A 15,877-nucleotide genomic window follows, 5' to 3' on the forward strand; every position below is an offset into this window, starting at 1 on the left:
ATTTTTTAGACAACAGTACTTTATGATTATTTTGAACAAGTAACCATATAATTAATAATAATAATGTGTCCCATGAATTAAACTCAAGTATGAAAACAAATGCAGCACTATTGAAACATGACTATTTAAAATTCCTGACAAAGTAAGCAAGTACAAGTATTAATTATACACTGCTCAAAACAATTAAGGGTACACTCCAAGTTCAGAAATCAATGTTAAGTGTCCTTATTTTTTTTTAGCAGTATATTTAATTCCAACACTTCAGTATGTAATGTGTAACGTGAATGTTTTTTAGCCCGGAAATAGTAGTACGTAATCTATTAACTCCTAACTCAGCAATTTCCAGAAAGTGTTTTTTTTTTTTTTATATTCCCTTTTGTTCAGACTCAGAGGAGACTTGGATCCTTGAGAACAGCAGGTGAATCTGGAGACTGAGGTAAACCTAAAGCTTTCATTTACTTAATATTTGATTTTACTTTATTAGAATGAATATGTAAAGTAGGTCAGGAGTGCCTAGACCAAATAAACTTACATTGCTGTCTGTGATTTTACTTTAAAACAACTTTTATCTTTTGTGCCATTTGAAAGTATAAACTGGTGACATAGCCAGTCATTAATATAAAATAAAATACCAACCATATATATATATATATATATATATATACACACACAATTATACATACACACATATACATACACATATACTTGTTTTTTATTGATTTATAATTCCTGAAATGTTTAATAGATAATCCCCATTTGAAGTTGAATATTTATGGCTGGTATTTTATGAAAAGAGTTTTAGTTTTCTTTCAGTCAGGATTGTATCAGTTAGATTCGATTATTGAATAAACTAATTACTATAACTGGTTAAAATCCCCAAAACAATGATCTACAGACATTTTGTCCAACACATAACAAATGCAAATCAAACGGATTACCATTAGTTATTAAAAAAAGGAAACCTTTAAAAGCAGTGACCAGTGAATGTATTAGGATACATTTGTAGGCTTAAGGTGTTTACAAAAAAAAAGTAATCAGCTACTTCATTTCAATATCATACGTCTGAAATAATGCAATAAAGCATTAACTGGTTTGAAAAAATATTGAATATTGCCATTTTATTGCCAAATTAAAAAACATTTAATAGTACACCTATGTATATTTACTGACTGTAAATGTATTTTCTAAAAATAATATTTTCTACAATATATTTTAGGTAAATTAAATACTTACCAGGTTGTTTTTTGCATAGATGTGATATGTATGAAGTAGCCTCTAGACTTATTCATACCCTTGATGAAGTGTAACTGAAAACTGAAAAAACAACGAAGAATTACACCCAGTATGTTTGGATAAAAATAAATAAAATGTAATACATTTTATTTATAAAAATAACCCAAAATATTAACTATACCTTATAAACTATACTTATTTAGCAATTATATATTTTATAAAAGTTTTACATATAACTATATATGTTTATTGAGCACTGATTCAGCCTAGAGAAAAGTGTAAACATCAGTTGATTGAACTGAGTTAAGATGGGGTTGTGTGAGTGCATGGATCCACTTTGGGTTATAATTCAGTTCAATCAGCATGCATGTATTGTGACACTGTAGTGGGAATGCAACAGTGCTCATTGAATAGGTGGGGTCTAGGGAAACAAACACAGAAAGGCAGCAACACTGTGCAAAACGGGTTTAATATGTATGAAAACCAAAGACAGCTGCAGTGCAGGCCTGGCAGAGCATCAACAGGGATGAAACCCAGCATCTGGTGATGTCTATGGGTTCCAGACTTCAGGCAGTCATTGACTGCAAAGGGTTTGCGACAAAGTATTGAAACTTACAGTTTAATTCATGATTTTGTTAGTTTGTCCAAATACATTTGAGCCCCTAAAATTCCTACACTGTTCACCCAATTTGGATGTAACTACCCTCAAATGAAAGATGAAAGTCTACACTATCTTGATTGTTTCCATTGTGGTGGTGTACAGACCCAAATGATATCAATTGGGTCACTGTCCAAATATTTATGGGCCTAATTGTATATACACTCACCTAAAGGATTATTAGGAACACCATACTAATACTGTGTTTGACCCCCTTTCGCCTTCAGAACTGCCTTAATTCTACGTGGCATTGATTCAACAAGGTGCTGAAAGCATTCTTTAGAAATGTTGGCCCATATTGATAGGATAGCATCTTGCAGTTGATGGAGATTTGTGGGATGCACATCCAGGGCACGAAGCTCCCGTTCCACCACATCCCAAAGATGCTCTATTGCATTGAGATCTGGTGACTGTGGGGGCCAGTTTAGTACAGTGAACTCATTGTCATGTTCAAGAAACCAATTTGAAATGATTCGACCTTTGTGACATGGTGCATTATCCTGCTGGAAGTAGCCATCAGAGGATGGGTACATGGTGGTCATAAAGGGATGGACATGGTCAGAAACAATGCTCAGGTAGGCCGTGGCATTTAAACGATGCCCAATTGGCACTAAGGGGCCTAAAGTGTGCCAAGAAAACATCCCCCACACCATTACACCACCACCACCAGCCTGCACAGTGGTAACAAGGCATGATGGATCCATGTTCTCATTCTGTTTACGCCAAATTCTGACTCTACCATCTGAATGTCTCAACAGAAATCGAGACTCATCAGACCAGGCAACATTTTTCCAGTCTTCAACTGTCCAATTTTGGTGAGCTTGTGCAAATTGTAGCCTCTTTTTCCTATTTGTAGTGGAGATGAGTGGTACCCGGTGGGGTCTTCTGCTGTTGTAGCCCATCCGCCTCAAGGTTGTACGTGTTGTGGCTTCACAAATGCTTTGCTGCATACCTCGGTTGTAACGAGTGGTTATTTCAGTCAAAGTTGCTCTTCTATCAGCTTGAATCAGTCGGCCCATTCTCCTCTGACCTCTAGCATCAACAAGGCATTTTCGCCCACAGGACTGCCGCATACTGGATGTTTTTCCCTTTTCACACCATTCTTTGTAAACCCTAGAAATGGTTGTGCGTGAAAATCCCAGTAACTGAGCAGATTGTGAAATACTCAGACCGGCCCGTCTGGCACCAACAACCATGCCACGCTCAAAATTGCTTAAATCACCTTTCTTTCCCATTCAGACATTCAGTTTGGAGTTCAGGAGATTGTCTTGACCAGGACCACACCCCTAAATGCATTGAAGCAACTGCCATGTGATTGGTTGGTTAGATAATTGCATTAATGAGAAATTGAACAGGTGTTCCTAATAATCCTTTAGGTGAGTGTATAATCACCATCATGTCAATCCACTGCTGGATGAAGGCCTCTCTTTTCCATGTAAGGCCCACAACTTTATCAATTAATCTTTTTTCATCTTTTGATATCCATTCAATAGTTTCCTTTGTCCAATTTCGATCTGTTCTTCTTGCAGTGTGTCCAGCCCATTGCCATTTTCACTTCTCTGATCCATTAATTTATTATCCATGCTTCTTTGTATTCATCTGCAGTTTCTGTATATTTTTTGTGATAAGTGACCAGGTTTCATATCCATAAGTGAGAACTAGTAGTATTGATCAAATACTGTTCTCTTGAGGCAAATGCGTAGATTTCCTTTCAACAGTATGCTGTTTCTTCCAAATGCACTCCATCCCATTTTCACTCTTCTTTTGATTTATTTAATAATATCTCTGTCTGCACTGATTTGTTGTCGAACTTTTGACTCCATTGAGTATTTCTTGATCTACTTAAATGTTCTTTGATTTAACAATGCTGTTAAACATGCCTTTTGTTTCACTCAGGTTCATTTTAAGTCTGGTTTTCTTCTTGCGTCTGAGAGTTTTTGAAATTGAAGGTCATCAGATGTTATTGCAACTATGTTTATATCATTGGCAAATCGTAATTTTCTTTTGGTGTAGTCGGATTGTTGATGTGGCATTGTTGTAGATGTATTTAATAAGAGTTATATGTTTCCTTAATCTTTAGATGTTTTAGAGCCCTGATGACTTACTGTACATATTGAATCAAATGCTTTCTCATAGTCAACAAAGCCCAGACACTGAGGAATCTAATATTCTCTGCATCTTTTCAATATCTTTTCATGAACATTTACATGTGAAACTTGTTTGCTGTAAGAACCAACTTTAGCAAAGTCACATTAGATTTGTCATCTGTGTGTCCACATATAGCTTGGCCTTGCTAAGCCAGACACATCTGATATATGAATGACTTTCTTTAACACAAGGATGCAACCTGCTTTTATTTTTTATTTTTTTTACACTTATCATTGCAAACACATTTTGTGTGCCTGTTATTCTGCTTGACATTTCTTGATGAAAGTCTGTATTTCATGCTTATGAAACCATTCTATTGCATGATGCCATCCATGAAATCCAATCTCAGTCAATGCAGATTCAATTCTTGTAGAGAACTGTATTAAACTCTGTATTAAACTTTAGTCTGTGATCGTCATCCTTCAGTCACATGAAATCTGAAATCCGCCTATATATAATTTATTTGGATTTTCTGATGTGCTACTACTGGGTTTCTCATCCTGATTCATCTCATTAGCAGATTGCTTTATGCTGTTAGTAGTAGTTTTATTAAGATTAACTGTAAGATCCTGATCTTTCATCAAGTTTTGTTTCTTTATAAACAAATATATCAATTTCAGTTAAGCTACAAAGATTGTTAGTTCTTGATTAGTAGATTTAGGCAGGAAAGTGCTTCAAGTTATTGGTGTGGACTGCAGAAACCTCTAGTATTCCAGAAAAAGGATGCAGAGGACAGGCAGTTGTGATGTCACACATCTGTAGAGTATCCATACGATAAAACATTGATAAGATCTATAATACATTGTCCTTACTTCAACCAAATATTTAAATTATACAGACCTAATAGTACAGTAAGATAATCCTTTTTTGTTTTTATTTTACTTTCAGGAAAGGTATTTTTGAATGCAACATGGCACAGTGGAAGAAAACTACTGAGGATACAGAGCAAATAGCCTTTGTAGACAACTTATCAGATTCTTTTAAATCAGGTAGGACTTTCACATGAATTGTGGAAAAAAACCCCAATATGCTTTACAATCATAACGACTTTCCTAGCACCTTAAAGGAAGTCAAGAATTATTTGTGAATTGTATAACAAAACCTACAACATTTGTCTCTCACTTTCACTGTCATAATCAAATCATTAACACTTTAAAATGGTGTGATTCCTCATAAATTAATATATTAATACCACAGGATTAAAATATGAATACCTCATGCACATCATCTGAGTTCTGATGTTGAGCACTGAACCCTAACCCTAACCCTTACCCTAACACACAAATGTGTTAATCCTGTGGTATTAATGTATTTCTTCATGAGGAATCACACCACTTTATTTTAAAGCATGATCATGCAATGTATCTCTGCCAAAGAGCATTACTTATACTGCTTAAGTAAACTACCTGGAACACTCATAAAGCTGTTTTCTCCGCCCTGCAGAAATACTGTGCATTAAATACAGCTGGTATACTGCGATATTAAGCCGTGAGAACTTCTGGTAGACTCATTAGCCCAAGAGGACATCAAGTTTATGTACACCAGATATCCCATGAATAACATTATCAGTGTGCAGCTTCTAAACTCTTTGGACTTATTCCTGTTATTTGAAAATGGTCTATCTTTGCATTGCTTTTAAATAACACTGAATACACTGAATAGTACATTACATATATGCACACATGGACAAAACATAAAGCCTTGAATGAAACTGTTTTGATCATGGGGATGAAAAAATACTCATTAAAAACATGTAATATTCGAGGTTGACATGATTTCATTGCTACTAACTTTTGTGTATATTACAGAAAATCCAATCTACAAAAAAAAAGATGAAACTCAAAAGAGGCTGAATTCTTTAAGGACAGCAATCATTATCCTTTACGTGATTGTTACATGCATGCTAATTGTCCTTCTCGTCAAGATAGGTAAATATTAACTTAGTACAAGTTGCAAGTGAAAAAAAACATTTAAATAATTTTCAATGCCGAGTCCAATCTCTTGGCAAGCCCAGCGGTTCCAGCTTTGTTTGAAGTGTTGGTAAAACTTTACAATAGGTCTCCCTAATTACATTGTATTAGTATAGTAGGTACACAGTAACTACATCTTAGTTACTCAAAAGAAGAGTGTAATTATGCATTTGTTAACATGTACTTCATGTGTAAAAAGTGGGCCATACCCGGGAGGGGTGTAGGTTTCGTTTCAGAACTGGAGGGGATGCTGTCAATATTGATATTAGATAGATAGGGATAATGTGTCCCCTACACCTATGGAGCTCAGAATACAATGTTGGGGGGGGACAATTTAAGGTTCTCTCAACATTGGCAGGGATGTGTCCCATCCCCCCTAAACCTACTCCTATGATGCCCAGTATAGCTCCAAAGACATCCTTACCAGACAGATGTGTAATTACCGTTAATCATTTTAACATCAAGAAGTACATGTTATCAAATGCAAAATTACACTGTTCTTAAGAGTAACTAAGATGTAGTTACTAAGTAACTACTATGTTAATACACTGTAATTAGGGAGACCTATTGTAAAGTGTTACTGAGTAGTCAATGAAAAATAATCTCCATTTGATATGTATCAGGAGTATTAACTAAATGATTGCTACTAATGCTACAAGAAAGGTATTGGTAAAAGATTACCAAAGGCTGTTTATCAGGAAATTATATCACTAATGATGTATGTTATGTCTAATACTACTGAAAGTGATGTAAGCTGCATTCCAAGGTTCAATGGTTTAAAGGAAATAAACTCATGCCTTCACCACCTGAGCTACAAAGCTCAATCACAGCACAGATAATAATAATAATAATAATAATAATAATAATAATAATAATACATTTAACAAAAACACCATTAGAGGGGAACAAAAGTAATTTATATTTTCTGTTTTGGGTGTTGTTCTCCTTCTTCTCCATCTGTCTGCCTCCCAGTCTGACTCCCTACTGGGCAAACACAAGCAGTATACAGTGAGGGAAAAAAGTATTTGATCCCCTGCTGATTTTGTACGTTTGCCCACTGACAAAGAAATGATCAGTCTATCATTTTAATGGTAGGTGTATTTTAACAGTGAGAGACAGAATAACAACAAAAAAATCCAGAAAAACACATTTCAAAAAAGTTATGAATTGATTTGCATGTTAATGAGGGAAATAAGTATTTGATCCCTATCAATCAGCAAGATTTCTGGCTCCCAGGTGTCTTTTATACAGGCAACGAGCTGAGATTAGGAGCACTCCCTTTAAGAGCTGTCCAAGGATGTCAGGGACAAGATTGTAGACCTACACAAGGCTGGAATGGGCTACAAGACCATCGCCAAGCAGCTTGGTGAGAAGGTGACAACAGTTGGTGCGATTATTCGCAAATGGAAGAAACACAAAATAACTGTCAGTCTCCCTCTACACGGGAGGATCTTGTTAATGATCTCAAGGCAGCTGGGACCATAGTCACCAAGAAAATAATTGGTAACACACTATGCCGTGAAGGACTGAAATCCTGCAGTGCCCGCAAGGTCCCCCTGCTCAAGAAAGCACATGTACAGGCCCGTCTGAAGTTTGCCAATGAACATCTGAATGATTCAGAGCAGAACTGGGTGAAAGTGTTGTGGTCAGATGAGACCAAAATCGAGCTCTTTGGCATCAACTCAACTCGCCGTGTTTGGAGGAGGAGGAATGACCCCAAGAACACCATCCCCACCGTCAAACATGGAGGTGGAAACATTATGCTTTGGGAGTGTTTTTCTGCTAAGGGGACAGGACAACTGCACCGCATCAAAGGGACGATGGACGGGGCCATGTACCATCAAATCTTGGGTGAGAACCTCCTTCCCTCAGCCAGGGCATTGAAAATGGGTCAAGGATGGGTATTCCAGCATGACAATGACCCAAAACACACAGCCAAGGCAACAAAGGAGTGGCTCAAGAAGAATCATATTAAGGTCCTGGAGTGGCCTAGCCAGTCTCCAGATCTGAATCCCATAGAAAATCTGTGGAGGGAGCTGAAGGTTCGAGTTGCCAAACGTCAGCCTCGAAACCTTAATGACTTGGAGAGGATCTGCAAAGAGGAGTGGGACAAAATCCCTCCTGAGATGTGTGCAAACCTGGTGGCCAACTACAAGAAACGTCTGACCTCTGTGATTGCCAACAAGGGTTTTGCCACCAAGTACTAAGTCGAAGGGGTCAAATACTTATTTCCCTCATTAACATGCAAATCAATTTATAACTTTTTTAAAATGCATTTTTCTGGATTTTTTTTGTTGTTATTCTGTCTCTCACTGTTAAAATACACCTACCATTAAAATTATAGACTGATCATTTCTTTGTCAGTGGGCAAACGTACAAAATCAGCAGGGGATCAAATACTTTTTTCCCTCACTGTAAGTACAACCACCACATCTGGATTTAGTTCCCTGTTTGCACAGCCACATTCTCCTCTTTCATTTAATCCGTGCAGCACATGTGATTAGATTATTATTGTAGCCTTGCCTCTATTATTTACTTTGAGCTTACAGATAGCTCTCCAATTGTACCTGTATGATTTTAGACATTTGCCAAATAAGTGCTTCTGATATTTTGAACTGTAGTTAAGATTATTCACTGCAGCACAAATGAAAGAAGCTTTTTTCAGAGTTGTGTATTGTATGTTTATCAGCCTATTACAAAAGAGGCACTTGCTTTCTCTATGATTGTCTGGAACTTTGTTACCTTCTGCCAAGTGAATATAACAGTAATTCCCCACAATTGAGTATAATGATACAGTAAATATTGTAATTGCTCAATGAGGATGTTTTACAAGAGAGAAGTGTCTGCAACAGTGATACAGAACACAGGTATAATGCTTGGTTATTATTACATTCTGTCAGGTAGCCCACTAGACATCTAATTCCCGACAATTGAGTATTATGCAACATAAGAACATTTGACAAGATAGAAGCATCTAGAATTGCTGCAGAATTTATCTGAAAATAAATCTGGAGATGAAACCTTTCAATAAACCCAACGGTGGCATCTGTCCTATCCAACTATCTTTGCACTGCTCTAACAGCACAGCGATCTGTGTGAACTGCAAAATGACGATTTTAATATTTATTATTAAGTTGATTTCGTACATATATAAATAGTTGCCTTGCATTATCATTTTGTCCAAATAGCTTGTGTACTACACATTTTAAATAGCCTATAACAAAGGTCTTAATGACTGTAATATTTGTATTATTGCATGTACTATTGTATGCATAGGCATAGGTTTAGGGGGGGCAGGGGGGGCGTGTGTCCCCCCAATGTTGAGAGAATGTTACATTTTCACACCCAATAATGTATGCCCAGCTCTATAGGCATAGGTGAGGCCCCCCCAATTTTGAAATGAAACCTACACCCCTGATTGTATGGTTTGAAATTTAAATGGTATTGAAATATGCTGATTAATTAAAAATAATAATTAAATAAAAATGATGTAGTGTAAAACCATTGTAATTCGTTTCTATTTAAAATACATGTTTAAAAATAGTTTTAATTACATGACTGTTATAAATATAGTTTTAAAGTCCCCTTTTCTTTTCTTATCAAGAGAAGGAAGAAGCTAATTGTAGCTTCTTTTATCAGTGTGTATTTTGTAACTTTATGATTTTTTTTGTGACCTTTGTGGTGGGGTCTGGCCTTTTGAAGACCAGCATGGAAGTGTGATCTGTTGAACTTTGGTTAGCACAGGCTTCTATTGTAAAACATAGAGCTTTATTGACAAAATAAGGTTGTATATAATTACATTTTTGTGACTTGTTTGTAGTACTAGGCATTATTAGGCATCCAAGCACAAAGTTATGAAAGCCTATTGTTCTTCTTAGGACTTTTTTTCTTTTCTTTAATGTGGTAGTGTTGTGGAGGCCTTTGACACCTGGTGACATGCTGCAGCCGCTTTATTGTGTTTTGCAGCAAAGCACTGTATTTTATAAAAAGTGACCGCACACTAGAAAATGTGAAACTAAACCTGAAAACGCAGTAAATCATGCACAAAATATTTTTTCCTCAAGTTCGGGTAGGGGGCAAAATGGATTAAGCTAAATACAGTTTAAACAATTACAGTTGCTTTTATTTAATGACATCCTTTTGTGATGCAGTAATGCCTGGGAAGGAAAGCAAAGCTCCAGTCACAGGAATAATATCCAAACAAACTGAAGACATGGAAGATGCATTCAGAAATCTCAAAGGAAAAGTCGGTGTTAACTCTGACTCCCTGACAAAGGTTACTCGAAATGTGGATATTTTAACTGAGAAGTTAAGTCTTCTGAAGGACACACTGAGCAGCTTATCTTCTTTGGAAAGTAACATCCCAAATCTGAATGCAGACATTGAACAACTTAAGAATACCGTTGACGACAAAGTGAATTACACAATTTCCATTGTACAAACTACAGAGAATACTCTACAGGACATGAGGAACTCGATTGATGACATGAAGAATGATGTCAATGAAATCCGTAGTACCATAATGTTTGTTAACAGCACCTGCATGGGAGACATTAGTATTCACACTCAGGTACCAACTCATTATATATTATTTCTTCAACATCTTAGTCCTGTTATTACTGGTACTGAAATGAAACATAGTAGTAGTAATTGTAGAACACATAGTGTGAGTGCTTTGTTGTCCACATTCAAGGTCAGAAACAATCGGTTACTCAGTTGTGTCAGGTTCCCATGGTCATGGAAAAATCTGGAAAGTCAGGGAAAAATACATCCACCTGGAAAGTCATCTAAAAGTCAGGGAAAATGGTCAAAAATGTTTTGAACCTGCAAAAGTCAGGGAATAAAATAATTAATATTTAAAAGATTTAATTAATAATAATAACAAAAATCAAAACATGAATTCTAGGAAATGAAAGCATTAAATATGCCTGTCATCAATTAGTTTAATTTCTTGGAGATTATTTTTTTTTCTATAAAATAATATTGCAGGAGTGCATACCATATTTGTTTCTAACTATAAAATCAATTTCATGACTCTGAGATGATGAGGGTCGAAATCCAATTTTGGGTTCATTTGACATAGAATGACCCAAGTGGTGGAGGGTGGTGGTAGGGTGGAGAGATTTAGTATTGTCATCAATTCAGTGACATGCACCTTACATAGAACTATTTACGTAGACCTTTAATAATGGCAGCAGTTAATCTGCGGACAAATATGATGATTATGCACACTGACTGTTATTATGCACATTAGTAATGTTATTTTTGAGCATTGACTGAATATGTCAAACAGCAAAATAACTAAGTGAAAACTTTCCTTTTATGCTTGGAAAATAATGGAACTTATCCTGGAAAGTCATGGAAAATGAAACCCTGAATTGAGTGGGAACCCTGTTTTGAATCCTAGAATAAATTGGATTACTGTAGAAACTGCTTTATAGTAAAGTGATCTGAAGAAAAATCTGTTTAAGAAAGAGCAATGTGTACGAAAAAGGCTTTGGGGAACTTTTGTTATTTCTTTGTGTAACTTTTGGTTCTGAGCTTTTTCCAATTAATAATTTTAATGATCTAAAGCAAGAAGTGTTCTATTATTTGAGTAGCAAATGACTAACTATTTGTAAGCAGTAATGTTTTTGTATTGAAGAAAGAAGATTCTAATGAGGACAGGTTGATAGTTTTCTGTTAGCACATCTACAATGTGTAATTACCCACATATTATGTTAACCCTTCAAGTTTAAAGTCCAGCACTATAATTGTTTTTTTAACACTTTGTTGTTGAAAATGTGACAATAAGGCTGTTAAAGAAGTTAAAATATCATATCACCCAACAGAATATCGATGAAGTAACTTCAGTTCTACGTAATGTGTCAGCAACAACTGAATCGTTGGAAGAAAAACACATTCGCATGGCCGCCGAAATTAAACTGGAAATGGTCATATTGAAAAATATCACTGAGGACCTGAGGCTGAAGGATTGGGAGCATTCATTGGCGTTAAACAACATCACAGTAATCCAAGGTGGGCATGCAAAACACCAGTATTGCAATGCGGTGCAATGTAAATATATATGATCAATTAAGTTGCTATGGGAACTGAATGGCCCACTTTAGACAGTACGGTTGTAAAACAGTTGTAGGTATTGGTTTTGCCAACAACCATTGATTGATATGTTAACACTAAGAAAGTGTACGTGACAAGGGCTGGGATTAAATCAAAACTTTGACCCACCTGCTAATAGAAAACTATAGAACCGTAATCAGTTGCAGCATCATTTTTAGTAAGATGGCACTTTCTTCTAATCAGAAATGTAACCGCTATGATGTATAGCTTTGTAGTTTGCTATTAGCGGGTGGGTCAAAGTTTTGATTTAATCCAGCCCATGATATCTCTAATCTGATAATTAAACAACATAAAGGAACAACAATATTATTACTTACATTTTACTATTTACCTTCAATTTAACAGTAACATTGGCAAAGTTTACTGCTTATGGGACAATTTTCAGTGAGTGTATATACAGTAGGGGAAAAAAGTATTTGATCCCCTGCTGATTTTGTATGTTTGCCCACTGACAAAGAAATGATCAGTCTATAATTTTAATGGTAGGTGTATTTTAACAGTGAGAGACCGAATAACAACAAAAAAATCCAGAAAAATGCATTTAAAAAAAGTTATAAATTGATTTGCATGTTAATGAGGGAAATAAGTATTTGACCCCTTTGACTTAGTACTTGGTGGCAAAACCCTTGTTGGCAATCACAGAGGTCAGACGTTTCTTGTAGTTGGCCACCAGGTTTGCACACATCTCAGGAGGGATTTTGTCCCACTCCTCTTTGCAGATCCTCTCCAAGTCATTAAGGTTTCGAGGCCGACGTTTGGCAACTCGAACCTTCAGCTCCCTCCACAGATTTTCTATGGGATTAAGGTCTGGAGACTGGCTAGGCCACTCCAGGACCTTAATATGCTTCTTCTTGAGCCACTCCTTTGTTGCCTTGGCTGTGTGTTTTGGGTCATTGTCATGCTGGAATACCCATCCACGACCCATTTTCAATGCCCTGGCTGAGGGAAGGAGGTTCTCACCCAAGATTTGATGGTACATGGCCCCGTCCATCGTCCCTTTGATGCGGTGCAGTTGTCCTGTCCCCTTAGCAGAAAAACACCCCCAAAGCATAATGTTTCCACCTCCATGTTTGACGATGGGGATGGTGTTGAGTTGATGCCAAAGAGCTCAATTTTGGTCTCATCTGACCACAACACTTTCACCCAGTTCTCCTCTGAATCATTCAGATGTTCACTGGCAAACTTCAGACGGGCCTGTACATGTGCTTTCTTGAGCAGGGGGACCTTGCGGGCACTGCAGGATTTCAGTCCTTCACGGCATAGTGTGTTACCAATTATTTTCTTGGTGACTATGGTCCCAGCTGCCTTGAGATCAATAACAAGATCCTCCCGTGTAGTTCTGGGCTGATTCCTCACCGTTCTCATGATCATTGAAACTCCACGAGGTGAGATCTTGCATGGAAACCCAGACCGAGGGAGACTGACAGTTATTTTGTGTTTCTTCCATTTGCGAATAATCGCACCAACTGTTGTCACCTTCTCTCCAAGCTGCTTGGCGATGGTCTTGTAGCCCATTCCAGCCTTGTGTAGGTCTACAATCTTGTCCCTGACATCCTTGGACAGCTCTTTGGTCTTGGCCATGGTGGAGAGTTTGGAATCTGATTGATTGATTGCTTCTGTGGACAGGTGTCTTTTATACAGGTAACGAGCTGAGATTAGGAGCACTCCCTTTAAGAGAGTGCTCCTAATCTCAGCTCGTTACCTGTATAAAAGACACCTGGGAGCCAGAAATCTTGCTGATTGATAGGGGATCAAATACTTATTTCCCTCATTAACATGCAAATCAATTTATAACTTTTTTGAAATGTGTTTTTCTGGATTATTTTGTTGTTATTCTGTCTCTCACTGTTAAAATACACCTACCATTAAAATGATAGACTGATCATTTCTTTGTCAGTGGGCAAACGTACAAAATCAGCAGGGGATCAAATACTTTTTTCCCTCACTGTATTTAAATATAATGACACAAATGTCTGGTACTGTTTTTTGTTGATAAATTGATAACGGCAAATGTTTTCCTACAATATAGTATATAATATACACTTTAAAATAATTAAATGTCTAATCTTTTTTATATTAAGGTGGAAAATATTATAATTTGTTTGAGTATCCATTTTTTCTTTTATAGGTCCCCCGGGGGCTAAAGGAGTGAAAGGTGATCAGGGAGATAGGGGTTCTCCTGGTCCTGCAGGAAGGATGGGTGAGAGAACAAATATATGTAATAAAAATGATGAACAGCATATTTTAAAATAACGAATAATGAATGTGGAGATTAAATTGAATTAAATCATCAGAATTTCTACTGAAAATGTCAGTAATAATCTAATGAATGGAACAAAATACAAATTCAAGTGTAATTTATTGTATATTATTTATTGCAGGTAACCCAGGCAGAGTCGGGCCTAAAGGAAACAAAGGGGAAGTAGGAAGGGGTATACCTGGATTTCCTGGAATGCGAGGTATGACTTGAAATTCCTAAATCCTGGTGCCTCTATATTGTAGTGTTTCAGATTTCTTCAGGAAATGACCAGAATACACCAGTGCTTAATCTTCTTGAATTCCTCGTTTATTTAGAGACACAGCCTTTTTCAGCAGATTATATCATCAGTTTATACACAATACACACACACACCCAACAACAACACAGCTAACAATCTCCTCCAGAACTCTCCTTTTGCAGGCTGGGGCATACGATTTAAGCCCTGAGAAAGGCTATCCCACCCCTGCACAGTGCCACACCTACCAATCATGAACATGCCATGACAATTAGATTGACCTGCATATTTTTAGCACCTTATAAGTTCATGAACCCTGGAACATTCTCAAACTAACACAAATCATCTATTTACAAAATTATTATACAGATTCCTTACAGAATACACTCCCTGGTATGTTACAACACATTTTTTGTTACTCTAATTTGGTTTAATTTCCAAATACTTTATTCACTCAAGGTTCTTATGTGGTAAACTATGCTCTTTTAAAGGCTGTATTCAACATCTACAATAAGACACATGAACGTGTAAGTTGCATATTCATGCACACATCTTAAAAATGTAAATTTCCTCAATTTCTGTTCCTACCTTGATAGCAGGGGTTCAATCATAGGGAGTCCTTGAAAACATCTAAATTACAATAGTATCAAGTATAATTTCTATCACAACATTAACACAAATATATATATATATATATATATATTATTTCAGGACTGAAATAGCTGCCACTTGTATGTGTACTATAATATAGTATAGGTCTCTGTAAAGTGGAGACCACAACTGTTCAGATACCTAAGGTCGTGAGGCATTTCTATTCAGGGATAGACCCTTACCTGTAGCAACATGGGGTTCAGGTGCCACAGCTCGCCATTGACATGTAACAGCAAGTCGGCCCTGAGGGGGAGCTAACCAACATCTGTAAGGCCAGCTTGGGGTAAGGACTACAGTTAACTGTTGTTCTCACTGTCCTGATGACTTCGAAGATTGATTGCAGGGGGTTCATGGGAGGAAACACACGCACCCAAGGGGGTGAAGAGCAGTACAGCTGTAGTGGATTTATTCTCCATTATACATAGAGACTCAGGACTCTTATTCAATGCATCCAAGGGAAGAACACACTATCACCCAGGTAGCGATGAAGCAACTCTTAAAGCATTGTCAGAAATACATACAGAAATACATACATATACACTCACCTAAAGGATTATTAGGAACACCTGTTCAATTTCTCATTAATGCAATTATCTAACCAA

General features: G+C 36.7%; 1 protein-coding gene across 4 annotated transcripts in view; it reads left to right on the forward strand.

The window, feature by feature from the left end:
- The first annotated feature begins 338 nt into the window (after positions 1 to 338).
- LOC136764321 (macrophage scavenger receptor types I and II) overlaps positions 339 to 15,877 on the forward strand; it is a 28,226-nt gene continuing 12,687 nt past the window's right edge. For 2 of the 4 annotated variants that reach the window (XM_066718277.1, XM_066718278.1), the window contains exons 1-7: positions 340 to 436; positions 4,928 to 5,028; positions 5,848 to 5,967; positions 10,161 to 10,579; positions 11,841 to 12,027; positions 14,258 to 14,329; positions 14,511 to 14,588. In XM_066718277.1, coding sequence (XP_066574374.1) covers positions 4,950 to 5,028; positions 5,848 to 5,967; positions 10,161 to 10,579; positions 11,841 to 12,027; positions 14,258 to 14,329; positions 14,511 to 14,588 — 955 coding nt within the window. In that variant the 5' untranslated portion in view covers positions 340 to 436; positions 4,928 to 4,949. Of the gene's footprint in view, positions 437 to 4,927; positions 5,029 to 5,847; positions 5,968 to 10,160; positions 10,580 to 11,840; positions 12,028 to 14,257; positions 14,330 to 14,510; positions 14,589 to 15,877 lie in introns of all 4 variants that reach the window. The other 2 variants (XM_066718279.1, XM_066718280.1) reach the window with 2 other exon arrangements.

Source organism: Amia ocellicauda, chromosome 12, assembly GCF_036373705.1.
Source record: "Amia ocellicauda isolate fAmiCal2 chromosome 12, fAmiCal2.hap1, whole genome shotgun sequence".
In the NCBI taxonomy this organism is placed as follows: Eukaryota; Metazoa; Chordata; class Actinopteri; order Amiiformes; family Amiidae; genus Amia; species Amia ocellicauda.